The 24,028-nt window shown below is 53.7% G+C and overlaps 7 protein-coding genes across 7 annotated transcripts; 3 read left to right on the forward strand and 4 right to left on the reverse strand.

Annotated features, from left to right (window-relative positions):
• Positions 1 to 221: 221 nt before the first annotated feature.
• Positions 222 to 4,298, forward strand: VTN49DRAFT_919 (uncharacterized protein; the record flags this gene model as incomplete). Its single annotated transcript, XM_069416593.1, has 5 exons — positions 222 to 258; positions 306 to 444; positions 497 to 781; positions 834 to 1,441; positions 1,492 to 4,298. The coding sequence occupies 5 exons, from the start codon at positions 222 to 224 to the stop codon at positions 4,296 to 4,298; spliced, it is 3,876 nt and encodes a 1,291-aa protein (XP_069269959.1).
• A 400-nt stretch (positions 4,299 to 4,698) lies between these two features.
• VTN49DRAFT_920 (uncharacterized protein) lies at positions 4,699 to 5,368 on the forward strand (the record flags this gene model as incomplete). The annotated part of the gene is made up of 2 exons (XM_069416595.1): positions 4,699 to 4,834; positions 4,914 to 5,368. The coding sequence occupies 2 exons, from the start codon at positions 4,699 to 4,701 to the stop codon at positions 5,366 to 5,368; spliced, it is 591 nt and encodes a 196-aa protein (XP_069269960.1).
• Positions 5,369 to 5,462: 94 nt separating this feature from the next.
• Positions 5,463 to 6,746, reverse strand: VTN49DRAFT_921 (uncharacterized protein; the record flags this gene model as incomplete). Its single annotated transcript, XM_069416596.1, has 1 exon — positions 5,463 to 6,746. One exon carries the CDS (start codon positions 6,744 to 6,746, stop codon positions 5,463 to 5,465), a length of 1,284 nt encoding a protein of 427 aa, XP_069269961.1.
• A 598-nt stretch (positions 6,747 to 7,344) lies between these two features.
• VTN49DRAFT_922 (uncharacterized protein) lies at positions 7,345 to 9,974 on the reverse strand (the record flags this gene model as incomplete). The annotated part of the gene is made up of 4 exons (XM_069416597.1): positions 7,345 to 7,486; positions 7,544 to 8,538; positions 8,602 to 9,773; positions 9,842 to 9,974. 4 exons carry the CDS (start codon positions 9,972 to 9,974, stop codon positions 7,345 to 7,347), a joined length of 2,442 nt encoding a protein of 813 aa, XP_069269962.1.
• Positions 9,975 to 13,568: 3,594 nt separating this feature from the next.
• On the reverse strand, positions 13,569 to 19,103 carry VTN49DRAFT_923 (uncharacterized protein; the record flags this gene model as incomplete). Its single annotated transcript, XM_069416598.1, has 3 exons — positions 13,569 to 14,147; positions 14,208 to 18,602; positions 18,660 to 19,103. 3 exons carry the CDS (start codon positions 19,101 to 19,103, stop codon positions 13,569 to 13,571), a joined length of 5,418 nt encoding a protein of 1,805 aa, XP_069269963.1.
• A 384-nt stretch (positions 19,104 to 19,487) lies between these two features.
• On the forward strand, positions 19,488 to 21,713 carry VTN49DRAFT_924 (uncharacterized protein; the record flags this gene model as incomplete). Its single annotated transcript, XM_069416599.1, has 3 exons — positions 19,488 to 20,145; positions 20,199 to 20,309; positions 20,356 to 21,713. The coding sequence occupies 3 exons, from the start codon at positions 19,488 to 19,490 to the stop codon at positions 21,711 to 21,713; spliced, it is 2,127 nt and encodes a 708-aa protein (XP_069269964.1).
• Positions 21,714 to 22,054: 341 nt separating this feature from the next.
• VTN49DRAFT_925 (uncharacterized protein) lies at positions 22,055 to 23,981 on the reverse strand (the record flags this gene model as incomplete). The annotated part of the gene is made up of 5 exons (XM_069416600.1): positions 22,055 to 22,441; positions 22,498 to 23,637; positions 23,695 to 23,780; positions 23,834 to 23,881; positions 23,939 to 23,981. The coding sequence occupies 5 exons, from the start codon at positions 23,979 to 23,981 to the stop codon at positions 22,055 to 22,057; spliced, it is 1,704 nt and encodes a 567-aa protein (XP_069269965.1).
• Positions 23,982 to 24,028: the final 47 nt, after the last annotated feature.

The following is a 24,028-nucleotide window of genomic DNA, read 5'->3' on the forward strand; positions in this document are numbered from 1 at the left end:
CCTTGGGACGAATTAGACGTGTAATTACCCCACACCTCAGGTGCCTGAAAGCGGCTCTACGGTCCGATGCGTCCGTTTCCGCACCGCGAGCTGAACTTAGACGGCGTCGATCTTGACTTCAAGCGGTGCTCATGGCACAGACAATAGGCTTGCCTGTTCAACTCTGTAACGGACAATTGGAGGCGTATTGACTTCTAATCCAAAATAATAATCAGATAGCCATGGCTTCAGAAGAACCCATCAGGATCTTATCGCTCGGTACGCTCAATGCCATTGTTTACTTGATTCCGCTGACCTTGTTCAAGATGGTGGCGGAATCCGGGGCCTGTCCAGTCTTCTTATTCTCGAAAATATCATGGAGAAGATCCGCGATGCGAAAGGTTTGGATCATATTCCGCGGCCATGTGAACACTTTGATTTGATCGGTGGCACGAGCACGGGCGGGTATTGCCCATTGTTACTTCTCGTATTGAATGTATTAGCTGATGAAAAATAGGATTATTGCGATAATGCTTGGGAGATTACGTATGACAGTCGGCGAGTGCATTCAAGCATATCGCAATGTCGCCCAGCAGGCTTTTACCTCGAAACGGACCGCGATTCTTCCGGGGCGGCCATCGGGAGCTTTCTCCGCAACGGCACTCGAGGAAGCAATTAAACAGACAATTAGAGAATATTGTGTGGAGCCGGAATGCGTATCTCGACGGAATCAAGGCCAGCAAACAATTGAAGCATGTAAACATAGTGATATGCTCTTTCGGGACCCTACTTGCACGAAAACGTATGTCGTCAAAACTTGTCCGACTATGAGAGCGCTCGCTGACATGCGGTAGAGCGGTCCTAGCGATTACTAAAGACAACCTTGACACACTTCCCACCCTGTTCAAGACGTACGACACTTCTACCGCATTCAGTTCATGCACGATCTGGCAGGTCGCACGGGCAACATCAGCGGCAACCACTTTTTTCAAGCCTATCAAGCTCGGCCGGGATGAAATCGAGTTCATCGATGCCGGCTTTGGGTGCAACAACCCATGTGAACTTCTGATCGAGGAAGGGCGGCGGCAGTTCCCAGAGCGTAAGCAGTTGCGAGTTCTCAGCATTGGCACGGGCCTTGGGGATGTTGTCACCATCAGGGATTCGCGACTATCCATCATCGATGCATTGAAACGGATGGCGACGTCCTCAAAAAGAGTGGCGCTCAGCCTGGATAATCGGTTCGGTGATGATGGCGAGTACTTCCGATTCAATGTTGAGCAAGGACTGCAAGATATTACTTTGTCTGACTGGGACAAAGCGAGCAGTATCTCAGCGCACACGCATAATTATCTGGCCGAGAATGAGAGAGCTATTAACAAGTTTGTGGCCTATTTTACTGGCTCCATCCCGGCGAGTGGACAACAGGTTGCCCCGACAATACCTCCAGCAATGAAACAGCCAAGTGAGACTGCTAAATGTAACTGCAACTCTTCTAACACTGACTTCTCGCAGAGGTGCACTTCGCCGTCTCTTTTGGTAGAAACAAAAACTTTGTCGGCCGTGAATCAATATTGGAGGAACTTCTCTCGAAGATCCCTCCCGATGCAGAAGCAGATGACTGTCAACGAACTGCCATTGTCGGCCTCGGAGGCGTTGGGAAGACACAAATCGCTCTCGAGGCTGCCTTTCGTGTCCGCGAAGGGCATCCGAGCTGCTCTGTGTTTTGGGTTCCGGCCATTGACGCCGCCAGCTTTGAGAATGCATACCGGCACATTGGCCAGTTGTTGAAGATTCGTGGAATTGATGAGGAAGACGCGGATGTCAAAACACTCGTGAAATCCGCGCTTAGTGATGAAAGTGCCGGCAGCTGGCTCTTGATCATTGACAATGCCGATGACCCAGACCTTTTCGAGGATTTGGGTCTTGATGAATACCTCCCGTTCAGTCTGAAAGGGTCTATATTGTTCACAACGCGGAATCGAGAAATTATAAACACCCTTGATATTCCTGATAGGGACGTCATCACTGTGGAAGGAATGAGCGAGGAGGATGCCCTCAAGCTGCTAAAGACCCATCTGACGGAGAATATGATGCGAAACACGGAACGCACGATCCAGCTTCTCGAGATGCTCGGGTATCTGCCGCTCGCCATCCGACAAGCCGCCGCTTACATGGCCAAGAAACGTGTCACGACGGCAAGGTATGTTGAGCTTTGCGAGTCGAGTGACAAGAACTTGGTCAGCCTGCTCAGTCGGGACTTTGAGGACCGTCATCGGTACAAGGGGATCCAAAATCCAGTCGCGACTACCTGGCTTATCTCATTCCGCCAGATCGCCGAGCATGACTCTCTGGCTGCTGAGTATTTGAAATTCATGTGCTTTCTGAGCGAGAAGGATATTCCACAATCCCTGCTTCCTCCGGCCGGTGATGCGATTGAAATGGAAGACGCAATTGGAACGCTCAAGGCCTATGCGTTCGTCACCGAACGGGAGGAACCCGACACGTACGATATCCACCGACTGGTTCGGCTGGCAATGTTAAACTGGCTGGACCAGGAGGGAGAGCGCAAAAAATGGACGGCCGATGTACTGCACCGTCTTGTGGATGTGTTCCCGACACCGAAGCACGAAAATAGAGGAGTATGGTCGAGATACATCCCGCATACACGGTACGTTCTGGACCATCCAGAGGATACAGACGGTGGCGAAGCCGAGCTGGTGACAAAAGTTGGCACCGGATTCGAGCTTCTCGGTCAATATCGCGAGGCGGAGAAGATGCAGCGACGGGCGCTCACAACTGCCGAAAAGGAACTGGGTCCCAGCCACCCACAGACCTTGAGCCGTGTCAACGCCCTTGGCCTGATTCTCCAGCGACAGGGCCGGTATGAAGAGGCCCAGGCGCTGCATCAGAGGGCGGTAGAGGAATACGAAAAACAGCTGGGACCCGAGCATCCGGACACACTTCAAAGCCTCAACAACCTCGGCCTAGCTCTTGAGCATAGGAATCGTTTGCAAGAAGCCGAAGAGATTTGTCGACGGGCGGTCGATAGACAAGAAAAGATTCTGGGACCCGAACACCCAGATACTATTCGCAGCGTCAATATCCTTGGCATTGTCCTAGATACCGAGGGCAAGTACGATGAGGCAGAGGAAATGTATCGACGGGTCCTGGAACGATTGACCAAGACGTTGGGGTCCGAGCACCCAAACACCCTCAGCAGCCTTCGAAACCTCGGGGGAGCCCTCATTAAACTGGGCCGGTATGACGAGTCCGAGGCGATGTTACGACGAGCTTTGGAGGGACGGGAGAAGGGTCTAGGGATGGAGCATCCCGACACGCTCAACAGCGTTAACATTCTTGCAGAGGTTCTGCAGAGGCAGGGACGGTACGAAGAAGCAGAGACATTGCACCGACGGGCATTGGAAGGGTATGAAAAGGTGCTAGGAAGTGAGCATCCTGAGACTCTGAGAGCTGCCTCCTTTCTCGGCATGGTTCTCCAGAGTCAAAACCGGAATACTGAAGCCGAGGCAATGCACCGGCGAGCATTAAAAGGACGAAAGAACGCACTAGGGCCAACCCATCCACAGACTCTTGAAAGTGGTGGCTATCTGGGTCTAGCACTTCAGCGGCAGGGCAAGTGGCGGGAGGCTGAAGCCATGTATCGAGACGTGCTCGAAGGCATGGAAACTGCTCTGGGCCGCGAGCACCCACTCACACTCGACACCGTCAACAACCTCGGCCAGGTTCTCCAATTCCAGGGCCAATACGCCGAGGCCGAGACGCTGTTTCAACGGGCACTATGGGGACGCAGCAAGGTGTTAGGACTTGACCACCCAAGCACCAAAGTGAGCATCGACTGTCTCGCCCAGACATACCAGCAGCAGGAGAAGTATCGAGAGGCCGAGCTGATGTTCCGAGACCTGCTGGGGGAGATGGGATCGGAGCTGGGGCCGGAGCATCCTCTTGCTTTGGACACGGAAAACGACCTCGCCATGGTTCTACAGGACCAGGGGGAGTACTATGGAGCTGAAGAATTACTTGGACGGGTTCTCGAGCGACGAGAGCGAGTGCTGGGGTCCAATCATCCCGACACGCTCCAGACCGTCAACAACCTCGGTCTAGCCTTGTATAATCAGGAGCGGGATGAAGAGGCTGAGGAGTTGTTTCGGTGGGCTCTTGAAGGACTGGACCAAACACTCGGGCCCGAGCATCCTGCCACAGCAAAAGCTCTGGAAAATCTCGTCAATGTCCTCGAAAGTCAGGGGAAAGAAGAGGAGATTCAACATTTACTTCAAAGTATGGGTTACTCGAGTGACTGATAACCCAGTCGACAGCTAGTATAATCGAATATACCATTCCTATAGATGGAATCGTTTACCAAATTAGGCAATATATTAACGCGGAATATCGCGGATAATTTTCCCAATAACCAAGTTACATCATGCGACCACCCGCAGCCTAGAAAACGACTAGAAAGCCTCCAGACGACCGGGCGTCGTGCGATGGAGATCAATCAAAATGATCCGATTAGTTTGGCCCCCGCAATTTACTCAAAGCCGCAACGCCCGTCAGCAAAGAAAGATAGGCTATACGGGCCAAACTTAATAATAAAAACAATATCCTCCTTCATCAGAACCCATCCTCGACATTCTTTCAAACCTCGGATCGCTAGCTTGATCAAACGAAAAAAAAAGGAAAGGGACAAGCATAAGAGGAAAAATGAGGAAACACAGCGACCAAGTCCACTACCCCCCTTACACCCCCATCACGAGCCTCGGACAAGAACTCGGCATCCTCTTTGCCTTTTCCAGCGCCTGCATCTTGACCGTCGTCATATATGCTATATTCTGGCAGGGTATATCCTTTCCCCCACCCCCCTTCCCTTTACCCCCTCCAACACCTGTTCGCTGATGTTCGGGGATATTTTTTTTTAGCGGCACAAAAACGCGCCGCCATCAAAGACGAAGAACGTCGTCGCGATCTGCACGCCCGCGGCTTCCACCACGAACGAGGCGGATATCATGAGAAAGTCCTGGGACAGTTTCAGGCGCGGAGTCTCGAGGCGCGAACGCAAGGGCAATCACTACGATTCTTGACACAACCGACGGGGATATTAAACGGGGATGAGGACGAATATAATCAGGCTCAGTGGGAGATGACGCATATGCAACAACAGAATGGCGGCGCTACTGCTGCCGGGTCATCGAGCAGCGCGGGGAGAACGGGGAGTGCAGGGAGTTCAAAGAATAGAGGAGGACAACAACAGCACGATGGGTCGACGTTGCGGTCGCAGTCCGTTTCCCAGCAATCGGGAGGAGGCGATAGCAGTATTGGGGCGATGAGGACGTTTTCGCATAGTACGGAGATTAACACGAATGATATGCTTTGATTCGGATATCTATTCGGGACTCTATTATATTATAATAGTAATGTATGTATATAATCTAATTTTCTGTTTTAATGAATCCACAAGAGAACGTTAATTATGTCGAACATGAAGCATCCTCCCATCCTCTCGTCCATCGAAGACTTCCCGCGACAATCACCATGACCGCCAGCGCGACCATTATACTTCCCCCGGCATAGACATAGCCATCTCTTCGCCGAGAGAGGGAAGTGATCTCCACCACAAACGTACTCACAGTGGTCAAACACCCGCAAAACCCGTCCATCACGCCCTGCAGGACATGGCACGCGGCATACGCGCGAACCACCGGCGGCACATGCTGCAAATCGAGACATACCCCCAGGACGAGCGTCCCGAAGATATTCACCGCAAACGTGCCCAGCGGAAAGCTCTTTTGTCGCGGATTCAACCACCGCGAGACGTAGTACCGAAGGAGACACCCCGGCGGAGCAAAGACCAGCGCAAAGAGCACAGAGCTGCGCCAGTAGTTCTGCGACGATGGCGCGAGGAAGATTGAGAGGAGGAGCGCAGCAAGCCATGACGTCCATCCCAATACAACTCCCAAGGGAATGATAAGCCGAATGAGGCTTCCTCCGGGGATGGACTGCCGCAATGTTGCCCTCAGCACCATCGCAGCATGTCCACCAAGGTACAACCCAGCAATACTCATCCCAATCGTAAGCGCAATCACGGCCGCGATAGCCATCACACTATCCCCTCGACCCCGACTTCGAATATGCCCCATTGAATCCTCCGGTAACTCATTCGCCAGCGCCAGGAACATATCCCTCGCAAAACTCGAGAACGAGGTTGTCGACCCGCAGAATCCCGTCGTGAGGCCAACGTAGAGCGGCATAATCATACTCGCCGTACTTCTCTTGCTTCCATTGCGGTCACCGCCACCCGCTGTATTATTATGATCATTATTATTCTGCGTAGCTGATGCCACTGGTTTCGGTCGCAATTCGACCAACAAACCCATCACGACACACCCCGCTACATTCGCCCAGAGAACGCCCGTCGTCACGGGCGCGTTCGGGTAAGTTGTCAGTGATTGTAATCCAAGGCGTGCGAGCGTGCCGAGGATGGAGAAGAAGATAAGATACGACACGGTGCTGAACGTGTCCCATGTTGCGGGGTCTCGGAGTCTGCTGTGTCGAGGATCGTGCGATGCGGGTTCCGGCTTCGGCGTCGAGAGGGTCACCGCGGTGGATGGCGATGATGATTGATTCGGCGCCATTGAGGATGGGAAGGGGTCGTCTTCGATTCCACGTTCTCTATCGGCGGCGGCATGGTGATGATTGTTGCTGAAATGGAGGTGAAGTTTTGCAGGGCTAGTGGTTGGAGTGTAGCGGCGCATTAGTGTCGAACTGGCACCACTGCAGGGACTAAGACTTTCCAGCCTACTAACTCACGACACTTGATTTAGAATAAAACTAACAACCTGAAATTGAACCGGCTCTATAAGACATCAAATTCACGTATTGTACATGGCATCATCCAACATTAGAGAGGAGAGCCGGGAGGTCATCCACAGCCATGCCATAAAAACATCACAGACTAACAAACGAAAGCGGTATCAACAAGCACATGCAAAACATTAGGCGATTAAGTATGGATCAAAAAGCACAGGAACACAGGACCAGCCAGGTGTCGACCCTGTTTGCCTCGCTAACCCAAAAACCAACGCGCACTGACCGGACTCCTGTGGACGCTGACGAAACCAAACAAACAAACCCGATGCATGAAAACAGCAAACAGACAAAATCAGCATGAACAAACAAAACCAAAACCAAACGATTACCTGAGGGCAAATGCCCACACGTGTTTCATCAAGCAGCAAAACTCGGAAATCATGACAACAAAAAAGCGGCGACAAAAGAGGCCCAGACCGAGATTTCTCTCGCGCCCAGGGCAAAGGAGTGACGCGAAGATAGAAAATCCCATCATGTGTGGCACTAGTATGCAGTGCCCACACTTGCAAGTCCCTTGGTGGACATGGGATTGAATGGCTGGTCCTTCGTCACCTGCAGTGAATCCTCATATCCGACCAGAGCCTGCGCATGGAGCTTGAAGGATTCGCCCATGAGCTTGGTAATCCTACAAAACTGTTAGTACAGATCCAAAAAAAATCAGAGGTTGTAATGGGAGACATACCCCCAGACAACAACACCATCGAGAATGTTGCCCCACACACGAGCCACCGTCGAGCTGAGCTTGCCAAAAGCATCGATGGCATCGTCATCAAACAAATTGCGCACCTTGCTGTAGAGGCGCAGCTCGTCATCCGAGACGGGCTCTCCATCATGTTCCAGACGGTAGAGCCAGAGACTCAAGATCACCATCAGATCGAGACCGCACAAGGGGTGCTCGACACTCCAGTTGGTGGCCGACGTCGTGGCAACCCAGTTGATGCCCTGCACGGCGGCGATCTCCATGCATTCGAAGCACTGCTCAATGACCTTGTTCATCTCCGTCGAGCGGTTGACCTTGTCGCGCGCCACGGTCATGGCAGCCGCCACTTCATAGGACGAGTGGTAGCGCATGGCCTCCTGCACCGACTTCAGGTCCACCTCCAACCGCGCGCGCGTGTTGCGATAGACGGCCATCGAGTTGAAGATCAGCGGGTGGCCCTTGTGCGGAGTGCTCAACGGCACCACGATGGTCTCCGGCTCGCAGACGTCGAGCGACTGCTCCCACGTCTCCAGCGCGAGTCGCAGCTTGTACTCGGTAACGACGTCTTGGAGGGCTTCGAAGCTGCGCTTGTGGCTCCACACCTGCAAGAACAGGGCGTTGATCATGACGCGCGTCGCGAAAGCGCTGTACCGGGTCTGTTCGCCCTGGAACAGACGGTCGTGTGCCTCGCGGACGCTGATCACCGTCGAGGATGCCAGGCTGCGTTGCCAGGATTCCTCGTCACTCGGCTCGAGACTCCACAGCGACTCGGATGACGGCAACTCGAGGCTGTCGAGCTCATCCAGGCTCATCGCGGGGGTGTGGTTGAAGGTCAGAGTCAGCAGGCCGAAGAAGATGTACACCGCATAGTACGTCCGGCGGCACGACTCATCCTCGATCCATTCCTCGCGCGTGGGCGGGCGGCCTTCCCGAGCTTCAGTCCGCAGCTTCAGCTGATAGCGGTTTCCAGCGACCATCTACAAAAGTCAGCATGAGCCTAAGAAAAAAAATTTTCTGCAAGAAAAAAAAAAAGAACTTACATTTGCGAGCAAGCTCTTGATCGAGCAGGTCCACTCCAGGCCCTTTGGATCGCCACTCCAGCTCTCAAATGCCATGTTCAGCAGTGTGCTCTGCATGGCCCACAGCGGGCACTTGCGCGAGTCAAAGTTGTCCTTTTGCTGGAGGAATTGATTCACCAGCACCTTGGAGCCCACATGCAGCATAAACGCATCATCGCGCTCGAATGCGTAGAGGGCCCCAATGGACAGCACTGCCAACAACAGCGGCGGGGACGTCTTTGTGGGGTGGAACGACCCGACGTGCAAGAAAGGCAGATGATGGTGATACAAGTTAAAGTACGTCGACAGGTACTTGTTAAGAGAGGCCGTCGACGGCAATTCGAAGCCCTCGGGCAGGCTGGACAGTGTGTCCGCAGACTGGATGCGATCAACAATCATCTGCCGCTCCATGTCATTGGCCACCTGCGGCGGCTTGGGCGAGCTCAGAGCCTGGCTGGGACCCGGCGAGCGGCGGTAATTGACGGGGCTGACGGGACCCGTCATGGAGGGATAAGGCGACAGGGCGTTCGGCGTCGAATTTCCCGACACCGGCAGCGAGTCGACAAAGGAATGCAGCGACGGGGCTAGAGCATCACGCGCCGACAGATTGCGCTCCATGGAGATGGAGGCGAGCGACGGACCTCCCTCGTGCGAAGACGAGGCTGCTGCGCCGGAATGATGCTTGGTGTCGATGGGCGACATCAGCGTGTCCCAGGGCATCTGCGGCAGCGTCGCATTGCTTGACAGGTAGCTGACGGAGGAAGGTTCATGCAGGAGCGAGCCGCGGTCAGGCGAGAAGGACGGATCCGAGCCGGTCCGGTCCTGAGCGTGACCTGTGGCGGCGGCAGCGGCCTTGTGTTGGAAATCTGTCATCAACATGGCAGCAGTCTGAAGGTCGACCATACCATCGCTGCTCGCCTCAATCTGCTCCAAAGTGGTCGGGTCGATGGTAATTGATGGTTTTGTGGCCTGCGCAGGGGATGACGACGATGACGCCTTGTTCACGCCTGCATTGCCGCCACGGCGGCGGCTTTCGCTTGCGAGAGGGACCCCGCCATCCTTCGCATGGACAGTGCGGTCATGACGAAGGAGCAAATCTCGTCGCACAAAGGTGCTCCGGCATTTCTGGCACTTGAAGGGCCGCTCTTTGGTGTCTATCGGTTGCGCGTTAGCGGGACCATCTCCAGGGGTTTCCTAGGGAAATATCGAATTGGGCACTTACGAGATCGCTCGTGTCGGCTGCGGTGTTCGCTGCGACTGAAGGCGCGATTGCAAAATTGGCACTTGTACTTCTTTTCCGGCGCAGAGGTCTTCTTGGCCGGCGAATTTGTAGCGGCAGTCACAGTGGGAGCCATCTCCACGTCGAGGCCGTTGAAGGACGTGTTATTGCGGTCGAAGTGTTGAACTCCACGACGAGGCTATTAGCCGGACCGAGGGCTCGCACTGCGCCTGAAGACGACTAAACGACTGGTGCGATCGTGGTTGCGGTCTGGTCATTCCTTGCGGGCGCGAAACGGTGGTCGAGAACGTCACTGAAGGGGGGGGGGCGACGGGGCGGTTGTGGGCGATGAGGGGGACGGGGGGTAGAGGGGAGGAAAAGTCCAGCCACAGGCGGACGGAGGGAAAAGGTATTAAGAACGAGAAGAAAAGAACAAAAGGGGGGATCTGATGTGTAGTATTTTGTTCTTTTTTATTTTTTAATATGTGTGTGTGTGTGTATAGGGGGAGGGGAAAATGAAGGAGAGAGTCAAGGGGGGGGATGGAGAGGAAAAAAGGGAGAAACAGAGAGAAAAGAGAGAGGGGCGGGCAAAGGCAAGGATGGAACGCGGGCCGTGGGCACAAGACCTGTTTTGCCGGGCCCAGAGCCGCGACTGGCTACCCCGGAGACAGCCGAATCATAGAGGGGCGGCGGGGTTGCCAGGTCACAAAGGGGCCGCCTTGGGACACGCACCTGCGGCTTGGGACACGCACCGCTGCCCTAACGCTTGTGCCCTAAAAGCCGTCCCGATACAGTTAACCAACGACACGCGACAAACCTTAGGATCCATTCTTCGGAAATCGGATGGATTTCCGTGTTACAAACCCATCCTCTACGGAGTCTATACTCATCATCAATCGAGCTGTCTCTGTCCATCATACAAATCACATCATCCCCCATTGCATGGATGGATAATGGGATCGAAAATCAAAGTTTTGAAATTCTTTTCCTTCGACCGAAATTCAGGACCAGGAATGAAAGGCAGACCGCCCAGCCTCGCGCACCGCCATACATGCACCAAGCCATGCACTAACCACTCCGGGATTAGAAGGGCTTGGGCTGGTCAAACCGCCCTTTCGGAGGAGCCCCTCCATCACCCCTCCAGGCCTTCCTGCAGGCCGCCAGTGCCAGCTGACTTCCCGTCCAGGCCCCCCCCAAAAAAATTGCTGTGCCGTCGTTGACCAGCCAACCCCGGTCCCCCCTGAATCTGATCCTCCCAGCTCACTGGTTTCACGAGATGCTCTCTGTCTCAGTTTGCCATCCATCAGTCACGCGCAAACGCCTCCCTTCAGTCTTCACGCTGACAGTCAGATTCCGCCCCTCCCCCTCCTTGACTCCTATCGATAATGGGAATTTTTTTTCAGTGCCCCTCATGGACGGTCCCTGAAACGGAAAATGCAATAATGCATGCCTCCCTTCAGAACCTAGTTTAGACGGTGTTCGGTCTGAACTCTGAACGAGTAGCAAGCAAAGTTCATGATTAACTTCTTCCAGAATAGAGGCCGGAGAAAGATGCCCAGTTCCGAAATCCAGTTCTCCTGGTGCTAAAAACCGAACCCTAACCTCTGATTGCATGCTCGTGAGTGGACCGACTCATCTGCCCCCGTCGCCTCACTCCGGCCTAACGCGACGCGATCTGTCCACGTAATCAAGCTGGTTCGGTCGGCTGCACTAACAGGAACCGCACCCAGAGCCCGATCGTGCTCTCTTCAGTCGCGGAAGACGGATTGATTGGTGCCATCCAACCTAGTGTTGTGACCCTCACCGCTTCAATCACACCAATCTGTATCCCAATCTCGCGGTGAAGCATCTCGACTCAGACCTCCCCCCACTGATAGCACCGGCTGGCCCACAGAATCGGGCTCTTGGTCCCCGTTTCTCGGGAACGGGAAGAACCGCGGCCCAGCCACCGCCAGACAGACACCGCGCCACTGTGGAGTTTTTCATCAATTTGGCCATGGCCATGCAGAGCAACAGCTGGCTCAGGTTGCTCAACCAGCCAGTCTGAATGCATAACTCGATGTTATCCCTGTGAAAATAACCTCTGTAACCTGATATACGTGGTGTTTGGCGGCGTTCTCGCCAAATGCAGCCGCACGGGTCGCTCTAATGTACGCGCTTGTTCCGCAAGGACAAATCGGAACCGACGCTGCTGCAGCAACTGCTGCAGGACAAGCGACCGTAATATCCAAGGGACCGTTCCTGATTGACTGGCCGGGAGCAACGGGTAATGTATCCGGTGCATCAGAACGGGAGCTTTTTTCCTCGTCGACACATGGAATGGTGAATTGGAGCGCAATGATTTGATGAAGTTTCTGCACTACGTATGCAGTGGGAGCCTAGCTTCACCCGAACCCCGTACTAGACTCCGTAGGTACCGACAGGGCGGTCAAGATACTCGGCCACTTTGGCACCCCATCGCACAACAAATCACCCCAAAATTACTTTAAGCTAGGTCAACAGAAGCGACAGTTCAGTCTGTTGGTGATATTCTCGACTCGATGTTTTAATTAATCAAGCAAGAAGCAGAGAGACGGCGGTGAGAGAAAAGCACGAGTCACCATCGGAATTGGCCGGAAGGCCTGCCCCTTAATCAGGTTACATGCCCTGGGGCCGAAGGGAACTTTCTTCCAGAAAAATATAAAGAGAGAAAAAAAAAAAAATTATGAGACGAGATTTCATTTGTGCGTTTTCCAGCCCTAAACCCTATGCCCGATCGGGTAAGTTACCAAAATACCCCCGAAGCGACTCCCTCATCAGGGGAATCCTCATCACAAATCCTCATCACATGGCTCTAGCCCGAGGCTCGATCGCCAAACAGGGTTGAAGGTCGAATCAACTCAAATTCTTCGGATCCCCTGTTTCGTTTATCCCAGGCACCCTTGTCAGTTGCGCATAATTGAGATGCACTCTGCAGAAGCTGGCGTGCTCGGTGAAATTCTTGAATTAGGTAGGGAGTAGGTAAGGTAGGTAGTTTGTAGAGGGGTTACTCTTCCCCTCGATGTAAGCAAGGACTCTTCACATGCTGCATGAATATGCAGTCATAGGATTGGATATATAATTTTTCTCCTTCAGCCCTACTTATCTAATATAAGTAATAATAATAATCCACCCTGCAGAGTACGGGGTACTCATACCCTGTGGAAGATTTTCGGTGTTTGACAGGTCACTTCGGCAGAAAACGATCTACTTATTGGGATGCACTCGTAGTTTGCCACTCCAAGCTGGATAGTACATACATACGCGTGTCGCCAGTAGAATGGACGGGAGATCTTGACAGTTCTGCGGACTCGCTGCTTGTCCAATGTATCAGTTGGAGGGGCATCTAGCCATATTGAGGTACACGAGCAGTTGTGTGTTCTTCGGCCTCTTGATTGCTGGTTGGACAAAAGGTATGGCTTGCTGGTCCCTCAGGCTGACAAAAAGCAAGCCAGCATTCAATCCAACCAGGTTCTCTGGGCCATTCTCCTGGCTGGGAACCCACGTGCGAGTATGGGTCATGATCGACTTGGATAGTTCAGTAGTAATCAGCACACAGTCGCTGTACAAAGTTCATATTCCAACGTTCAGCCCGAACATATGGACAACGCTGCGATATCATGCTCTATCATGCATATACAATACACGAACCCAACGGATATCCCAGATAGTCAACACCACAAAACTTTTTTTTTTTCTTCAAACATGTCCATCAACCCTGTAATGCCTTGACATATTCTGCCGCACGTGCCTTCACCTCCTCCACCATCTTCTCATTCCCACCATCCAGTGCCGCCAACTTCTCCTCAAACCCGAGCCACTTCTTGAAGAAGAACCGTGCGTGCTTGGGCTTGAGTTTCTTCTTGCCCTCTTCTCCAGACGCAGCCGCAGTGGCCCCCTTCTTCGTCTTCGTCCCAGACGATGACGACAGACCCAGCACCCGCTGGAAGAGCCGCCGCACTTGATCCGTGTCACCGTGCTTGATCTCCAGATCCAACAGCACGTTCCACAGATCGATCCGCTTGGGGAACGATGACAGTAGGCCTTCGAACACCGTGCGCCCGCGCTCAATGTCGCCGTTCTTCGAGCGGAATTCGAGCTGGCCAAACTTGGAGGTCACCTCGACATGAGCCTGCTTGGGCAGTGATTGCAGTGCTCGTGGGAGGAGAGCTCGCCCTCGATCGGGAGCGCCCATGTGGTCAAACAGGAAGCTGGCGTAGTTGACGAAGAACTGCGGCGACGACTGGAAAATCTTCTTCTTCAGCGCGGTCTGGAACAGCTCATCCGCTTTCTGTAGAAACATCTGTCAGCTTCCAATTCCAGGTCAGAAGGGTACAGACCCAGGTCTTACCTCGTTCTTTCCAGACTGAATGTAAATGTTTGTCATCCGCTCGTAAATCTCCTGCGTGTCATTGTACTGGCATGCGCGCTTGAAGACCTCTTCAAGCGTCTCGTCGTCGCCGTACGTGTTCTCCAGGTTGAGCAGCGCCACCCACACGTTGAGCTTCTCTGCATCTTGGCCGATTGGGATCGTGCGGATCGCGCGCTCGGCAATTTCCCGTGCTTTATCTACCTCACCCAGCTCCAGCTGGAAGGCCATGTACTGCACCCACAGCGCTGACGAGTCCGGTTCCGCCAGCAGTAGGCGTTCGTAATCCGCCACTGACTGTGGCCCTCGCGCATCCAGGTCGCCCGTCTGGTCCACCTGGATCGTTGGCTTGTGGTGCCGCTTCTTCTTGGGCACATGATCCTCCAGGTCGGCTGCTTCTGTCGTGGCTTCGCCATTTTCTAAGTCGACATTCCCGCTCCAGTCGAACCCGCCTACTTTGAGTCCGGCGTCGTCGGCATCGGCCATGACGTGATCTTCGTCCTCGTCCTCGTCCTCCCCTTCGCTGCCTTCATCGCTGTCGCCGCCCATGTCGATACTGATACCGCTCTCCTCATCACTCTCTTCTACACCGTTCACTTCGATTCCGTCGGCCTCATCCATGGACACGTCGTCGTCCGAGCCCTCCTCATCGCTATCATCGACGGCGTCCTGGATATAAGATGCTTTCAAGCCAAACGAAATCCTTTCCTTCTCCGGATCAACTTTGAGGACCTTGGCCTTGACAACGTCGCCCTCTTCGAACAATGTTCGTGCATCGTCGATCTTGTGATCCGCCATTTCGGTCCGGTGGCACAGCCCGCTTACGTTTGCAGAACCGTCAACGACAATGAACGCGCCAAAGTCCTCGACCTTGCGGATCTTGCCAGTCACAATCTGTCCCGGCTTGAGGTCGTGGAACGTGAGCGGCGCCTTCCAGTTGGGGTCAAGAACCGACTCCTTCAGGCTCAGCTGGAGTCGATTAGTCTCGGGATCCGCGGCAATGACCTTGCCCTTGACCAGTTGATCGACCTGGAACGATTCCTTCCACTCTTTCAGATAGTTGTCCGAGAGGTCGGAAATCCGGACATATGCCGTGACATTCGGTCCCAAGTCGACAAATAGGCCATTGTCTGCGATCTTACGGATGAACCCTCGCACGACTTGGTTGACCTTGAGCTGCTCGATCGACGTGATCTCTGGATCCTCGACAGGCAGCGACGAACTGAGGACCTTGGACGGGCGAAGAGAGAGATGGATTTTCTTGTTGGCCTTGTCAACATCAACAACGCACACGCGCAGCACCTCGTTCTTGTGGTACATGTGCGGGTCCACTTTGCTATAGTCGTCCGCCATCTCTGTCAGCCCAACCACACCTACCACGGTTTCGCTCAGCTGCACCGTAATATGGTTGTCCGTGATTTTCGTGACACGCCCAGGCAGAATCATGCCCTTGGAGATCTTGTCAAATGACAGCTCGCGCGCCCGTCCTTGCCGGCCAGTGAGGTCCAGATGACCCTTCTCCGGATCCACGGCAGTGACCTTGACCTTCACAGCAGAGCCAATGGGGAACTTTTGCTCCACATGGACAAGCGCCGAGAGATCGTCGCTGAGGTCGATCGCTCTTGCTCGACCTCGGACATTGGGTGACAGGTTGATCCACACGATCCCCTCGACGATATTGTTAACGAAACCGATCCACTCTGAGCCCACCTCAATCTGGTCAAGGCTCAACGGAGTAGGATCCTTGGCCTGAATGTAACTCGGCTTGGCTGACAACTCGAAGACCGGATGCTTGCCGGCACGATGACTGATGGGCAAGAACCTGTGGCTGCGAGCATCGTGAAGACCGAGGATGCGCACAGGAAGCACCTGCTTTGCTTTGAAGATACGCAGAGGCTGCTTCCGATCCTTGATATCTTCCCATTTATCGAATACTTCTGACACGTCGATCCGGCCCTGGATGTTGTCTGCGAGGACGACGTTGATTTGCGTGCTCTTGACTGAGGCGATTCGCGCCTTTGTGACCTTGCCAACAGTGAAGTCGAGAACGGACTTGATGTTTTCGTCAACCGGGTTAGAGATATCAACACGGTCTTCTGACGTGCGCTGCGGCTGCACCTTGGACTCTGGCTTTGGCTGCTCCGGAGGGCGCATTGTCAGGGTGAATCTTCGGAGATCGTGTTCAATTTGATGCACCCAGGTGGTGATAGGCTGTGAGACAAAGAACCCATAGTCTGCCGTGGCGAGATGTTCCTCGTCAATCAGTCGTCTCGGTAGGAATCCAACGAGACCACCCAGGAAACCAACAAAAATGCCGTGAGAGGTGATGTTCTTCACGAAACCGGTCACCTGCTTGCCCTCCTGAACATCCTCGAACTGTGCTGGAAGAGCACCTTGCTTCAGCGCTTTCTTCAAGCTCGGCTTTTGCGTGACTTTGATCAGCCGGTGGGCCCTCTTAATGTCAAGGACCACCAAGTCGTTCAGTTTCTGACCGACTCGAATCTTTGCGAGAGTTGAGTTCTGCTTGGCAATGTCGCCGTCAGTCAGCTGCGAGGCGTCGAGTCGCGCAATGACGCCGGTGTTTTCCAGTTTTAGGAGTACATCGTCACCGGACTTCTCGAAAACGGTGCCGGTGACAAGTGTTCCCGGGCGGATCTGATCAAAGGCTTCCCGGTAGCTCTCTTGCGACAATGATGGATCTTTGCAAGAGACAGCCAACTTCCCTAGGGTGGCATCCACGCTCAAGGCATGGACATTGACTACCTGGCCCAGCCGGAAGTGCTGTGCGGGGTCCTTGATGTATGCCTCGCTCATCTCCGACACGGGCAGGAAACCGCGAATTGAGCCGTAAAACTGAACAACAGCGCCATGAGGATAAATAGCGACAATTGTGCCTGGAGATTGTGCGCCCGGACTGATGTCTTTGTAGTCTTTCCAAATTGCAGCCTCGCTATTCAGCAAGCTCTTCTTCAGGGTCAGGCGGATTTGGCGCTTCTGCAGATCCACCGACAAAATCCTCGCCGAAATCTTCATGCCTTCGCGGAATTTCTTCTCTGGGTTTTGAAGGGGAGCATCGGCAAAATGCATCGCCGGAACCAGACCAGTGATGCCGTCTGCCAACGAAACGATGATTCCATCCATACCATTGGGGCCAATGATGAGCTTCTCGATCGTACCCTTGACCACGGCCCCAACAGTGACATCCTCGAGACGGATGAACGGCTGGCTGATGACGCTCTTCTCGAACGACAAGAGGAACAGGTCATCGAGGGCATTGTACCCGACTATTCGCGCTTCATGGACAGTGTCTACGCGGAATTTGCCTTGAGTGGAGGAGAGTGAATCAACTGTGCCATCTGAAACCCTCGAGATGTGCACGAATCCCAATCTCTTGGAGGAGCCGATCTCCACGTAGAGACCTAGCCCCGGATCAACCTTGACGACTTTAGCTTCCACAATCGCCGCAATCGATGGCGCCTGGTCCGAGCCCATCGGCGCAGCGACCATTTTCTGAACATGATCCAACAACGAAAAGCCCACTTTGTAGGGCTCGGCTGCCGGAAATGTACAGATGAGTCGACCCTTGATTTTCGTATTCGGCTGGAACTTTTTCGCAAGGTTGATAGTGCCAGAGTTGGCGCCAGAGTGGACGAGATCGACAGTAGCATCCAGCATACCCATAATCTTCCCGACGATGCCCGTCTCGAGGACCTCTGTGACCAGGATTTCCGCTGCGGTACCAGGCAAGTAGGTGTTGATCGTAGGCGCGGAGCTCAGGTAGTGCTTTTTGATCGATGCCGCTGTACGAAGATTGGCAGAAAGTTTTACCACAGTCCGACTTGCGTTGAATCCGATGATGCTGCACAGGAACACCGAACCCTCCCTGATACTCGAGTACTCTACCTCGGGATCTATATCTTTAGAGGACATGAACCCCCGGACGGAAGAATCTTCGAGACCCAGATCCATGACAAGACCGTGATCCTCCACGCTGACCACAGAAGCCTGGATAACCGCATCCTCGACAAGGTCTGACTTGGACAGTCCAGAGTTCGCCTGTCGTGGATCCAGCGACAATTCAATGCGCTTCTTGCTCTTAAAGGTTGTGTCGGCGGCGTCGCTTCCTGTGGCTGTGATATACGCGCGCAGATACTGGCCAATGTAGAAGTATGTCTTCAAGTCGAACGGATCGGCATCAGAACCGTTTTCAGGCGTGTCATCTTCGTCGTTCAACAGTTTCTCTATTCGTTCGTCGAGGACTTTCGAAATCGCTGTCAAAGGAACGTAGCCAGTCAAGTTGTTCGGCAGCGCCAGACCGATGTCATGGGCGTTAATGCTAGATACTTGGCCTAGCACCAGAGTTCCGGGGGTCAGTCGCTAAGCCAAGTTAGCAATGCCAATGCTTCCTGCAAATGTACAGGGTAGAGTATCTACCTTGAAGCTGAGACCCTCAATTCGAACACCCTTTCTTGATTTCTCTTCAACAGCGTCCCGCTTCTTGCTCCGTGACTTGCGAGACTTCTTCTTTGTCGCGGCCGCATTCTCCTCCACGTCCGAGCCAGCACCAACGTCGGAATCCAGCCCATCTGGCGCATCATTCGCCTTGCCGCCGCTTTGCTCGAACAAGACGTCGCGTGTCGCCTGAATTTGGATCTGTTTTCGCTCCAATGGCGTCAAAACACTTGCGCCACCTCGGGGAAAGGAAGGCTCCTCATCGCGAATGACGGGAGGCTGCGATTCTCGCTGTAGCGAACTTGTCTGCTTCGAGGTATCTGCTGAGGTCTTGTTTGCTGATTTCTCCTCCGCCCCAACGCGGGCTCGCTTCTTTTTCTTCAGCGAGTCATCTCCTGCAGCTCCCTTGCGCTTGGCCGGAGCCATCTTGAACAGGAGGGCATAGACTTCCCTCTCTTCACAATTTTGATCTTGACTTTTGTATCGCGGGCCTCGATGTAAAAAAATCAGGCGAAGATAACGATGTAGCTTTTACCGCCTACCTAATAAAGTTTAGTTCTAAAGCTTTGAAGGAAGGGCAGTACCGCCTCCCTGATATAGTTTAGCCTACATTCTTGGTATTTCTTGTAATACTACATGCCATATCTGGTAAATAATCTACAGATCGCGACACGAAATGGACGCCGTCACGTCGTTCGCGCGCCGCGGCGCATCGGTGGCCCACTTTGCCAACGTTCGCCTTTCTTACAGTTCCAGCTGGCATTGACCTTTGCCTGCTGGACTGTTGGATGTGTTGTGCATGTCACCACAATGGACAGCTCGCGGAAGCTAGACGGGGTGCCCAAATCTGACTCTGCTCAAGTCCTTCTATCATCTTCTCAAGGCGTCCCGTCTTCACCTCCTTCGGTCGTATCTGATGCTGGGCCGCATCGAAAGATCAAGAGACCGCCTCCGGTCACTCCGCGATCATTCAAGAGATTTTTCACGCCTCGATCAGCTCTTAATGGGGCTGGAAATGCCGGGTCGGTACGCACAAACAGACAGGCCTTGAAGGAGCTCAGCTCCACGAGCCTGAATAGACAAGGTCCGGCCTTTACCAAGGCAAAGGCAGACAAAGAGGGATCGGGCACGCTGAAGGCCCCGTCATTTGAACTGCTGAAGACTCCCAACAGGAAGAGGAAGCTGTCGTTCTCGTCGATCGATTCGCCCCTCGAGTCATCTCCGTCGAGGAAAGTCCATGTGAGCAAGATCCGGGGTGATGAAAAGGAAGATCCAACAGCCGACACAATTCAGCTGGATCATGTTTGGAATGAGCTGCACTCCAGTCCGAAGACTGCAACCTCCCGAGATGAGACACCCGTCAACCCTATACGACGGTCAAAGGTTTTGGCCGGCCCCGGAGAGCTTTGTCTGCGCAACATCTCTGGCCGAACGAATCGGTCCATACTCAGGACCACTTATGGCAGTGGTATGGCGTGTGCTCTTTTGATTATCGCTTTTGCAACTGACGTAGTTCTCAAGATTGGCGAGATCAAACCTCAAATTTCTACACACAGCCACAGGACATGCATGCGTGTTTAAGTGTGTCGGGGGATCAGCCAGTATTGCCGTTTTGCACCGCATCTTGCAACAGTAAGTGAATGAACTTGTTTCAATTGTGTCGTGCTAACGACCACAGCAAATTCGTTAATTGCAATTGGTGACGATGAAGGGGGCATTCGACTTTTGGATTCTGCAAAGGAAGACAAGCAAGGGTTCTCCACTGCTTATCTGACCTTTCGACCTCATGGCAACGCTATTATGGATCTTGAATTCTCATCCGACGACCTCTTGCTTGCCACCGCCGCTGGCGATCAGACTTCCCTGATTCTGGACATGAACACGCAGAAGCCCATCTACTGCTTGTCCAATCACGTCTCCTCGGTCAAGCGGGTGCAATTTCAGCCTGCATCCAACAACAGGGTCGTTGCGACATGCAGTCGGGACGGCAACGTTAATATCTGGGACCTAAGGTGTAAAGGATATGATCAACCAGCTATGCAGCTCCGTTGTTCCCTGGCACCCGACAGTGATAACGGCGCAGGGGTGCAGTCGCAAAAATTGAAATATCCACCACCCGTTAATACCATTCACGGTGCTCATGTGTCCGTTCCGCGCACCTCGACTGCGGAACCGCAGACTGCGCGAGCAGATGTCACCGTCACGTCTCTCGCATTTCTTCCTCCTGGTCGCGAGAACCTCTTTGTCACCGCTTCCGAAGCCAATGCCTGCGTGAAGCTGTGGGATCTGCGCACGGCGTACAATGTCCGTCGAGGACGCCCTACGCCCGTCTCAACGACACGTGAGCCTGAATGTCACAAGAGACATCGAGCATTTGGCGTAACTTCGATGGTGATGAGCGGTGACGGCTCACGGCTCTACACTCTCTGCCGTGACGCTAGTGTGTATGCATATTCAACGTCCCATCTAATTGTCGGAAGCGCCCCAGAGCTTGCGCTCAACAACACTCGACCTCGACGCACTGGCGGCCCGGACAAGGAGGGCCTAGGACCCCTCTACGGATTTCGCCACCCTCGGCTCCAAGTCTCAACTTTCTACGTCAAAACCGCCATCCGGCCCGCGCGGGACGATCGATGCGAACTCCTCGCTGTCGGTAGCAGCGATAACTGCGCCATCATCTTCCCAACAGACGAGAAACTCCTCACCAAATCCTCCTCCAAGAATTCCTCCGACCTGCCCACACCACGAAGTCGACTCGTGCGGCGCACGAGCTCCGGCGTCGGCCGTTTCATGGATGACACAGTTCCCATCTATCAGACCGGCACTGCCCTGGTTGGTGCACACAAGAAAGAGGTCTCAGCGGTGTCATGGACCGAGCGAGGCGAGCTGATCACCGTCAGCGACGACTACTCGGCACGATGCTGGCGAGAGGGGCCTGAAGCGCGGGACCTCCGCGCAAGAGACGAGAATGATGGGCGGCGCTGGGACTGTGGCTGGGCAGATATGTCAGATTCGTACGATGATGACGATGAGTAAGGCTTTTGTTGAATCTGACCATGATGACATTATTGTTCACTGCACGCATTAATTATTCATTCACCCCCCTGGTTGGCATACCCTTGTTTTGTCGAGCATGGCGAGGCGTTTTCAGTGTGGCGTTTGACTGGCTATGGATTTATCACTGCTTTTATTGTCTGGTTTTGTTGTATGGCGTACGGGACGTTTAGATCAATCTACGATGTCGGCTAAAATGAGTCCTTATATATCAGTTCTTCATTGCCATTGGAAGCTGAGGAAGTAATGGAATGATGCATTAGATTCTACTTCTACATCCATGAACCGGCATCAACTTTTTCTTTCAAACTTTAGAAGAAAAATCAATGATCATGCGGGTCCTCCTCCGCCTTCTTCTCCGGATCCAACTTGATCATGGTATCAATCCGCATGATCGCGACGCACGCCTCGACAGCACTCTTGAGCTGCTTAACCTTGCTCATGCTGGGCTCGAGGACGCCGGCCTTGAGCGAGTCATGGACGCGGCCGCGTGTCAGGTCAAGGCCGTAGTTGCGGTAGTTCTTCTTCTTGGCGATGGCCTTTTCCTCGGCGTTGGCCTCACCTTCGTCGACTCGTTGCGAGAGTGCGTGGCGGACGCGCAGCTGCGCGACGAGCTCTGACGAGTCCTTGGCCGCGTTGACGGCGAGGGTCTTGGGAATAACCAGGAGTGATTGCGCGAATTCGCCAATGGCCAGCTGTTCACGGGAGGCCTGAATAGCCGTTAGATTCACTTCGTTCTTTCGACTTGCTAAATGGATGTACGTACCACAGTGCGAGCAAATTCTTCGAGGTAGATGTGCAGAGCAGTCTCCACAGCACCACCTCCTGGAACAATGGCGCCGCTCTCCAGCGTTCGCTTCACGGCAGACAGGGAGTCATGCACCGATCGCTCCATCTCGTCCAGTTGGTAGTCGTTGGGCCCGCGCAGGATGATCGAAGCCGAAGAATGTGCCTTGGTACCCTTGATGAGGATGCACTCATCATCCGAGATCCGCTCCTGCACGACCTCCTCGGCATGTCCCAAGTAAGAAGGATCAAACTTTTCGTCACCGTTGAGATCAGACAGAGTGCTGACGAGCGTGGCGCCCGTAGCCTTGGCGATTCGCCGCAGATCCTCCTTCTTGCAGCGTCGGACAGCCATGACTCCTCGCTCGACGAATGGTTTCAAGACAAGGTCATCGATGCCCTTCGTCGTGAGAACAACGTTGGCACCAGCCTTCAGGATCAACTCCACTCGCTCGAGGACAATTCCCGACTCGCGCTCACGAATCTTCTCGAGCTGCTGTGGGTCGTCGATCGTAATGTGGACACCCAACTTCATCCGCTCCTTCTGCAGGTTGATGTCCAGACAAGCGATCTTTGCATCGGTTATTCGGGTCTTCATGGCTTGCGATGCCACAGTGCAGTTGAGCGCATAACCCCGGACAAGGATCGACTCGGTGGCACTCTTGCCGTGCGCCTTGAGCACATTGACCGCCTTGACCGGATACTTGACCTCATTCTTCGAATTTGTCGACTTCACCAGTAGCATGGCATCCACGACCATATTGGCGAAGAAATCAGCATCCGCACCGATGATCTTGCTAGACATTGATGTCTTGGCAATGTTCACCAAGCTCTCCCGGCCCAGGTTTTCCACCTTGGTGCTGATGTTCTCGTTCATGTACTTGACGGCCTCGCGGAGGGCCAATCGGTAGCCCGTAATAATCGTCGTTGGGTGGATTCGGTTCTTCATCAGCTCGTTCGCACGGCGGAGGAGCTCGGACGCGATGAGAACGACGGACGTTGTGCCGTCACCAACCTCCCGGTCCTGCTGCTGGGCCAGGTCGACCAGAATCTTGCCCGCCGGATGCTCAACATCCAAAAGACTCAGGATTGTTGCTCCATCGTTTGTGACCGTTACATCCTTTACTCATACACGTCAGCTCCACACGGTCTGCGCAGAACCTGTTGATATGCTTACCCCGATGTCATCCACCATCATCTTGTCCAAACCCGACGGTCCAAAAGAGCTCTTGACCACATTTGCGATGGCTTGCGTGGCCATAACTGTCGCACGATCAGCATCGGGAAAGATCTCCCTCTCCACGAGCTTCACCAACCATTTTGATCTCTGACATCTGCGCCAGTGATTTTCTGTCCGCCGAGGACTGTGGGATGCTATCAGCATGCTGAAATCGAGAACTCTTCAGCGAGGAGAAACTCACACAGCGTGCCCCCGTTCCGGGGCTGCTCAAAGATGCTGGCCATCTTTGCAAAGCTCGAAGAAAATGGGGAAATTCAGCAATGCGACTACC

Source organism: Thermomyces lanuginosus (genome assembly GCF_041956635.1).
Source record: "Thermomyces lanuginosus strain ATCC 200065 unplaced genomic scaffold VTN49scaffold_22, whole genome shotgun sequence".
NCBI lineage: Eukaryota > Fungi > Ascomycota > Eurotiomycetes > Eurotiales > Trichocomaceae > Thermomyces > Thermomyces lanuginosus.